The sequence below is a fragment of the Sorex fumeus genome, unplaced genomic scaffold, assembly GCF_029834395.1.
Source record: "Sorex fumeus unplaced genomic scaffold, SorFum_2.1 ptg000082l, whole genome shotgun sequence".
NCBI lineage: Eukaryota > Metazoa > Chordata > Mammalia > Eulipotyphla > Soricidae > Sorex > Sorex fumeus.
In genome coordinates, this window is record NW_026606139.1 from 418,838 (window position 1) to 427,500 (window position 8,663).

An 8,663-nucleotide genomic window follows, 5' to 3' on the forward strand; every position below is an offset into this window, starting at 1 on the left:
AAACTCTTAAACTTAGCATTGAAGGCTCAGGCCATCCTGACCAAGTCTTTTCCATGTTCTCTAGGGCTCAAGGGCTCCCCATTTTCGACCCTCACATCCAATTCCTTGTTTCCTAAGGTAACTGGAAATACAGAACACGGATGTTTCAAGGTCAAAAATAACACCACAGTTGGGGTTTTTCTTCGTCATCATCGGGGTTGACTTTAGGCCAGTGATGGTGAACGTGCTTTTTCCAGCCTCTTTCTGAGACAGTATAGCACAAGGTTAGGAGTTGTGGGGATTAGTCATGATTTGGCTCACTGTTTATTATTATTGGCTGTGGGCAAGTTTCTAACCCAGACTGGGCTTTTCTGATGCAGTCCCTTTTTCTGTAATCAAAAAAAGAAAAAAAAAAGTTGTGTTTTTTTGTTTGTTTGTTTTTGCTTTTACAGAAAAACGGTAATGACTGCATCAGAAAGATCCAGTCTAGCTTAGAAAGTTGCCCAAAGCCAATAAAGGAGTGAACTAATACAAACTGTTTAAGCAGTAGTTAGCAGCCGGCTCATAAACGGTACCCATTATTATTTTTATTATTGCTACATCACCTCGAAGCTATTCACCTAATTTATTCAAGCCATTATTAAAGGACTGAATGGAATGGGGAGTCAACCCTAGGTTCCCACTCACCTATGTGACCTTGGTCAAATCCCTTCCCCAGGCTCCAGGAATGCAGGTATGTGGCCAGAATAAGGAGGATGGACAGACAGACCAGCCGAACGGCATCTCTATGGCTCCTGAGCCCCAGCGAGGAAGCCACAGTGCAGAGCACTGGGGGACTCCAACCTAATCCAATCCAACCTTATCTTCCACCTAGGCAGGTCTGTCTTAGGCCTTTTCCTTTGCTTCTGCTTTGTTTTGATGGGTTTGGTGGGGGCCACACCCGGTTGTGCTCAGGATTTACCTGGTCATTGTTTCTTGCAGCGTCAGAGTGCCAGGGATTACACAAACCAGGCGTGCACAACACCACTGACCCATATATCTCCTGCCCCAGTTCTTTTTCATGACCTTGAGGAATTCACCCCTTTCCTTCGGCCTCATTCTCCCCGTTTGCAGAAACCATCCAGTTTAAAAGACAAACCCGACAACACTCAGTCCTTCCTTCCTAGCTGGGCTGGTCCCTGCGCTCCAGCCAGCAGAAGTCACAAGCAAACGAACTCAAGCCCTGGCTCCCAAACTTCCCAGCTCCTTGCCCCCGCGCCTCCACGGCCTGCCAGCCACGCGCTTGTCCCTTCTGGGAACAGCTCAGGGCCTTTAGGCCCCTCCGTGGAGGAGTTCTGCACCCGCGTGGCATCGAAAACAACACCCAAACTCGGGCGTCGAGAGGGAGCGGCGGGGGCAGGGCAGCCGAGGAATGAATGGAAGCGCCGGGGGGCGGAGTCCGCGCAGGCCCCGCCCCTGGCCCCGCCCTGGCCCCGCCCCTCTCGCTTTCAAACCGCGGCGGCGTGCTTTCGGCCGCCCGGCCCGCTCCCCGGCTTCAAATCCCGCTCCGGGCTGGACTCTCGCGAGACCCGGGACTTGCCCCGGAAGACCCGCCTCCCGGGCCCGGAGTGGCCAATGGGCCGGGGCGACGGTTGCGACGGTTGGGTTTTGAAGGAGCCAATGAGCGCTCGGAGCGCTGGGTTTAAGACGCGTCGGTCGGCGTTCCCGAGGGCGGTCTGGAATTGGAACCTGCTGGACAGGAGAGGCGGGAAGGGCCTGCGACCACCGAGCCAGGGCCGCGGCGGCGTGGCCCGGCGTCCCCAGAGCGCGGCCGCTTCTTCTCCCGCCAGGTCCCGCCAGGTCCCGGCGGGCGCGCACAGTCCGGCCCCGGCCCCGGCCCCGGCCCGCCCCGGCCGCGCCCATGGCTCAGTTCGTGTTCGAGAGTGACCTGCACTCGCTGCTTCAGCTGGACGCGCCCATCCCCAATGCACCCCCGGCCCGCTGGCAGCGCAAAGCCAGGGAGGCGGGCGGGCCGGCGCCCTCGCCCATGCGGGCCGCCAACCGGTCCCACAGCGCCGGCAGGACCCCGGGCCGGACTCCCGGTGAGTCGGGGGCGGCGGGCACCGCGGGGCGGGCACGGGGCGGGCGGCTGCCCTCCGCCCTGGGTGCCCCCTCCGGGAGCCCGGTCACACCGGCTGCCTGGCCTGCTGGCCTTCCCTTCCCTTCCCCTCCCGGCCGCAGGCAAAGGCAGCTCCAAGGCTCAGACCACTCCCAGCAAGCCCGGCGGTGACCGCTACATCCCCCACCGCAGCAGTTCCCAGATGGAGGTGGCCAGCTTCCTCCTCAGCAAGGAGAACCAGCAGGAGAACAGCGAGACCCCCACCCGGAAGGTAAAGCCTGAGCCCCGCAGAGCTGGCGAGGGGCTGGGGGGCGGGGGGTGGGGGGTTGCACGTGCACCTGCCAGTGCCCAGTGGGGACCGCCTCCCTGTCTCCTCCCGGCCCCCGTGAGCAGGAGCATCAGAAGGCCTGGGCTCTGAACCTGAACGGTTTTGATGTCGAGGAAGCCAAGATCCTCCGGCTCAGTGGGAACCCGCAGAAGGCCCCCGAGGGTGAGCACCGCTGCCGTTGTGGGTGGGGCTGCTGGCAGCCCATCCCCCAGTTGCGTGGAGGAGAGTCGGAGGGGAAGCTTAGCTGTCCACTGCAGCTGGGGACCTGTCTGGACCTGTCTGCGTTGGTTGGTTGGTTGCCCCAGGTTACCAGAACAGGCTGAAAGTACTCTACAGTCAGAAGAACACCCCCGGCTCCAGCCGCAAGACATGCCGTTACATCCCTTCCCTGCCCGACCGCATCCTGGATGCCCCGGAGATCCGGAATGACTACTGTAAGTACTGGAGGCCCCGGAGGCAAGGGAGATGGAGAAAGGACCCCCGGACCGGCCAACGAGGAAGCTCATCCTGCCCGCTCTGCCCTCTGGCCCTCTGGCAGACCTGAATCTTTTGGACTGGAGTTCTGGAAACACACTGGCCGTGGCACTGGACAACAGCGTGTACTTGTGGAATGCTGGCACCGGTGACATCCTGCAGCTGCTGCAAATGGAACAGCCCGGGGACTATGTGTCTTCTGTGGCGTGGATCAAAGAGGGCAACTACCTGGCAGTGGGCACTAGCAATGCCGAGGTGCAGGTGAGGCTGGTCGTCTCCGCGCTGCAGCTCTCTGGCCTCCCAGGCCCAGGGGGCTTGCCCCGCCAGAGGTGGCTCTCATCCCCCAGTCTCTTATCCTCGCGATCTCTGTCTTTCTCCAGCTATGGGACGTGCAGCAGCAGAAACGGCTTCGAAACATGACCAGTCACTCTGCCCGCGTAGGCTCCCTGTGTTGGAACAGCTATATCCTGTCCAGGTCCGGGGTTTGGCTAGACAGTGGCTAAATAAGCCTGGGGATATTTGCCCTCTTGCCTCGAGGCAGCCCCGGCTACTTGGATATTTGGCACGGTCCCGTAACTTAATTCCTTTCGTCTTCCTCCAGTGGCTCCCGCTCTGGTCATATCCATCACCATGATGTCCGGGTAGCAGATCACCACGTGGCCACACTGAGTGGCCATAGCCAGGAAGTGTGTGGGCTGCGCTGGGCCCCCGATGGACGACATTTGGCCAGTGGTGGCAACGATAACTTGGTCAACGTGTGGCCCAGCACTCCTGGAGAAGGTGGCTGGGCGCCCCTGCAGACATTCACCCAGCATCAAGGGGCTGTCAAGGTAGAGCTGGACTGGGGCTTCTGCAGACCCTTGGAGAGGTGGGATGGTGGGATTGGGCCCGTCTGTACTCCGGGAGCTCCTTGTCTGACCTCACACCTCTGTCCACCTAGGCTGTAGCTTGGTGTCCCTGGCAACCCAGTATCCTGGCAACTGGAGGGGGCACTAGTGATCGACACATTCGCATCTGGAACGTCTGTTCAGGGGCCTGTTTGAGCGCTGTGGATGCCCACTCCCAGGTAGATTGGTCTGTTCAAGCCATTCACGCCCAGATGCTTCTTATCTGATTACTGGCTAATGATTCCTAAACTTCTAACCCAGCATTTATACGCAGTTCCAGACCCGTATTTCCCAGGCTGTGGCTCTTCTCCAACCCTAGGTCACAGTGGGATTCTCAAGAGGATTCTCAACTTGTCCTTCACCTTTCCTCCCTGAAATTTATTCCCTCTCAGTTTGAAAGCGGCCAACCCTCTGGAGAAATCTACTGGATCTATGAGAATCTCATCCTTCTTACCTAGTTCCCTGTCCCCTTCCCTCCCCTGCCCAGTGAGCCCCACTGCATTGGTTTCCCAGCATTTCTTCTTGAAATGCCACACTCAGAACTGGTTTGGGTAGTCTACTACTGTTCGACTTGAAAACCTGCTCTTGGGGCTGGAGCAATAGCACAGCGGGTAGGGCGTTTTCCTTGCATGCGGCCGACCGGGGTTCGATTCCCAGCATCCCATAGGGTCCCCCAAGCACCGCCAGGAGTGGTTCCTGAGTGCAGAACCAGGAGTAACCTCTGTACATGGCCGGGTGTGACCCACAAAGCAATAAATAAAATAAACCCTGCTCCTGTCACCTACAGCACAGAATCTAAATCTTACCTGATCGCTGACCCTTGTGATGAGTCTTCCTACACCCACTGCCCAACTGCATTTCCTTTTATTCCCCACATGCAACCTTCATTCTCAACCTGGGTTACAGAGCTAGAGTTCAAATTCAGATCATCACCCACGTTCACTTGTACGTGACTTGAACTTCCTCCTTCTGCTTGATTCCTTATCTGTAAAACCGAATAGATCATCTCCAAGAGTTTTGTGAGGATCCTCGAGTCGGTGTCAACTGAAGTGACTTTGTTTTGATCATAGTAGCACTGGCTGTCATTCTCATGCCATCCCTTCTCCACAGGTGTGCTCCATCCTCTGGTCTCCCCACTACAGAGAGCTCATCTCAGGCCATGGCTTTGCCCAAAACCAGCTGGTTATTTGGAAGTACCCAACCATGGCCAGGGTTGCTGAGCTCAAAGGTAAGTGCTAAGTGAAAGAAGACAGACGCAGAAGGCCACCTAATGTCTGGCTCTACCATGGGAAAGGTCCGTAAGTCTATCGCTGTGCTGCCCTCACCTCTCCCCTTGTGTCCCAGGTCACACAGCCCGTGTCCTGAATCTCACCATGAGCCCCGATGGGGTCACGGTGGCATCAGCAGCAGCGGATGAAACCTTGCGGCTCTGGCGGTGCTTTGAGTTGGATCCTGCCCGCAGGCGGGAGCGGGAAAAGGCCAGTGCCACCAAAAGCAGCCTCATCCACCAGGGCATCCGCTAAGGACGCAGCACGCCCAACTTGTTTGTTTTTTGTTTTTTTTTTTTATTTTTCTAATAAAGTTTTCTCTTCCTCTCCTCCTGCCTGCTCTTGGTGTCAGACTTCTACTGGAACCAGAACCACAGAGCACTGCCCCAACCCGCCCGCTCCCCTCCTCCTCCATTCACACACGGACACACAGCTCTGGCGATTTCCTCTGTCACGTTTAATGGAGACAATGAATGAGCAGCCCCCGTGGGCTGCATTCCCAGGCCCCCAGCCACCCTGACCTTTGGCCAAGAAGCTCCTGCTTCAGTGAGGGGTGGGTAAGGGAGGAGCCCGAGTCCACAGTGACGGATTATTGCTGACCTCTTCAGTGTGAGGGAAAAGGCCACGAGGCCCTGGTGCGGGCCAGCCCTGAGTGCTCCTCTCCCAAGTTTAAGGCAGGGAGGGCAGTAAGTGTCCAGCCCTTTCAGCTCTCCACTCAGTGGCAGAGGGCATTGAGGCCACGTCCCTGGGGCTGACCGGGAGAAGTGGGTGAGGAACGGAAGTGGTCCCTGTGTGCCAGCTGTGGGGAGGGGAGGGCCTGTCCCCTGCTCAGTCCTGACCACATAGCCCTGGTCACAGGTGTAGGTGGGGAGGACACTGGCGGATGCTGCCCAAGGTGCAGTCCTGAGGCACTTAGGTGGGCGCCGAGCTGGGCCACGTTACTCAGTTGGCCTTGACCTTGGCAGTACCTGGAGCTCCGTTTTGCTGCTGTGCGCGGGGCAGCCGCTTGCCTTTGGTGTAGGAGTGGTACCAGAAATTGGAGAAGAGCACGAAGAAGATGGTGCCGTACATCCAGATGAGGTGGATGATGACGGGGTACTGGTAGTCGCAGGTGGGGATGAAGTAGTACTGGGAGATGTGCAGCGAGACCAGGACAAACTGGATCTGGGGGAGAAAGCAGGGTCAGCGGGGGCCACGGAAGGAGGGAGACTGAAGGGTCACAGGTGAGGTCAGCTGGGCAGGGGTAGGGACCCGAGTGAAGGAGGGTTACAAGCCAGGCCCAGGCGCCTCACCAGCTGAATGGCGGTCATGTGCTTCTTCCACCACAGGTAAGGCTGCGCCACGGGGCCGAGGGCAGACAGTCCGTAGTACAGGTACATGACGACATGCACAGAGGAGTTGACCATGGCATGGAAAGAGCCCATTCCTCCTGCGAGTGGACGGAGCAGAGGATGAGCGGTCGGGCCCCTCGTCTGCTGTACCGTGGCCCTCCTTCCCGAGGGGCCTCCACGACTCACCTGGGGCAACTTTAACTCCCCACCACCAGCTCCAGGGAAGCACTGAGTGGTGGAAGACATGCAGGAAGGTCACCTGGCCGTCTTTTTTCCGGAGAATAAAGATCACCTGGGGGGAGAGGGATCAGAGAAGGGGCGCTCAGCCCTGGATCTCGCACTCCTCCTTGGCCCCCGGGGCTTGCACACGTCGGAGCTACTCACTGTGTCCATCAACTCAATGAACTTGGAAAAGAGGAAGAGCCAGGCGACTCGAACCATCTGCAAGAAGCCAGAGCAGCCTCAGCACCCCTGCACTGCCCGTAACGCCCCCCTACGTGGCCATGAGCACGGGTCGCAGCCCAACCGCTCCTCCACCCAGCTCTTGGGGACCTCTCTTACCCTCAGTGCCTCGGGGCTATTGGAGTAGTCCACGGGGTCACAGCGCCAGGTATAGGTACTCAGCCAGCCAGACATCAAGAACTAGGAAGGGGTGTGGATGAGACCCCGGGGGTCTCTCTTCTTCCCTACCCGCTCTCGTTTCAAGCCCACCCCTTCTTAGCCAAAGAAACGAACGTGAGCCGTCAGGGCCCGCCCCTGCCCCGCCGAGCCCCCCTCCTCCGCAAACACGCACTGAACGTTATCCACGAAGCGCCCAGGGCCCACCTCATAGACAATGTAGACGGAGAGAGCCACCAGGGAGAAATTGTAGACGATCATGAAGCCTCGGAGCTGGAAGGGCTTCCGATTGGCCATGACTCGAGGCCCAAGCGAGAGGACAAAGTACACGTAGGTGAGGAGGATGGAGGTCATGAGCAAGGGAGATCCCATCAGGGGATAGCCCTGCAGCCGGGGATCTGTGAAGAAGGGTCAGCGGAGTCAGGAAAAGGGCAAATCAGGTCAGCCAAGTCTCCGCAGGTCCAGGCCGGCAGTGCCAAGGCCGGAGCGCGTGCCTGGCATGTGGAGGCCTTGGGTGCAAGTCCCGGCTCCACGAAGTACTCCACCACCAGCAGGGTGGCCCCCGCGGCCCCCAAGCACTGCTTGGGAGCTCCCCTCCCCCCACACACACCGAACAAGAAGTCGACTGGGGCCCTCGAGCAGGAGACAGTCCCAAGCCCAGGGAACCCGCATCTCACCTCCATGCTTCATCACCTCCTGGTACAAGTTCACGACGGCCTCCATCCTGGCTAAGGGCTCTAGGGAGGTTAGAAGGTGCGTGTCACACGTGCTGCCTGTGCCGCCACCATCCCACCGATCCACGGATCGATTCCCCGGCCCGGCCAGAGGAGTCCCCAGACCTCTCGGGAGCCAGGGCAGGCCGATTAAGAGGAAGGAACCTTAGGGACGACGGGGGCAGGAGGAGGCGTCTGTGCGCACATCCTGCCCACACCTCACTCTCCGCTCCTCGCTCTGCTCCTCTGCAGGGACAGTCCCTTCCGGACCGGCCCTCCCCTCCCCTCTTCCTCTGGAGAGCTCCAGTTCTGGTCTCCTTCCAGCCAGGGCGACGCGGCCCAGACGGGAATGCATTCTGGAAGGAGCTGCCTCTCCCGCGTCCTGTCCGTCCTGTCCTCGGGGCTTGCACCTCGCCCCAACCGGAGGGTCTCCAGGCTCCTCCCCTCCAGCCTCTCCTCTCCCCTCTGGGGATGCTCATCTGTCTTCTAGGACGGTCTTTTCTGCTCCCCCGGCGAGACTGACTCCCGGCTCCCCGTCCCCCAGCTGGAACTCCGGCCACCTGGGATGCCCTCCCTGGGGCTCTGCTGTCCGGGGCTCTCACCTCCAGCCTCTCGGCAGCCTCCTCTCGCCCTTCCTCTCCCGGAGCCTGGCTCTTTGAGACTCCAGCCCTGGCGGCTCCACCTGTCTGACTAGCTCCGGCAGCAGCCCCGCCCTCCGTCCGCCCCCGCTGCCCTGCGCAAGGGGTGGAGGGTGGGTCCAGGCCACAGGTCAGTGCCTGGAGGAGCAGGACCCACCAGGATTGAGAAAGCCCAGGGAGCCGGGACTCACCAGCCTGCCACCCACCCTGGCACAGACAGATGAACTCAGGCACCAGGCTCCGCGTCAGAAGCCACCCTGGGCTCTGCCCTGGTTGGAACTGTGCCCCAAGGAACCTGCTGGGGACCCACCAGGGGGCGCCTCTCCCAA

At 59.5% G+C, this 8,663-nt stretch overlaps 2 protein-coding genes across 3 annotated transcripts in view; one reads left to right on the top strand and one right to left on the bottom strand.

The window, feature by feature from the left end:
• The first annotated feature begins 1,877 nt into the window (after positions 1-1,877).
• Positions 1,878-5,345, top strand: CDC20 (cell division cycle 20). Its single transcript, XM_056130964.1, has 10 exons — positions 1,878-2,060; positions 2,200-2,348; positions 2,471-2,567; positions 2,711-2,839; positions 2,944-3,140; positions 3,260-3,354; positions 3,481-3,709; positions 3,820-3,945; positions 4,877-4,994; positions 5,111-5,345. Exons 1-10 carry the CDS (start codon positions 1,880-1,882, stop codon positions 5,287-5,289), a joined length of 1,500 nt encoding a protein of 499 aa, XP_055986939.1. The 5' UTR covers positions 1,878-1,879; the 3' UTR covers positions 5,290-5,345.
• Positions 5,346-5,470: 125 nt separating this feature from the next.
• Positions 5,471-8,663, bottom strand: part of ELOVL1 (ELOVL fatty acid elongase 1) — a 4,679-nt gene continuing 1,486 nt past the window's right edge. The window contains exons 1-8 of one of the 2 annotated variants that reach the window (XM_056130896.1): positions 8,299-8,319; positions 7,661-7,720; positions 7,191-7,381; positions 6,927-7,007; positions 6,750-6,806; positions 6,552-6,657; positions 6,327-6,463; positions 5,471-6,198 (exon numbers count right to left, since the gene is read on the bottom strand). In XM_056130896.1, the coding sequence (XP_055986871.1) occupies positions 5,977-6,198; positions 6,327-6,463; positions 6,552-6,657; positions 6,750-6,806; positions 6,927-7,007; positions 7,191-7,381; positions 7,661-7,706 (840 nt within the window). In that variant the 5' untranslated portion in view covers positions 7,707-7,720; positions 8,299-8,319 and the 3' untranslated portion in view covers positions 5,471-5,976. Of the gene's footprint in view, positions 6,199-6,326; positions 6,464-6,551; positions 6,658-6,749; positions 6,807-6,926; positions 7,008-7,190; positions 7,382-7,660; positions 7,721-8,298; positions 8,320-8,663 lie in introns of those variants that run through there. The other variant, XM_056130895.1, reaches the window with a different exon arrangement.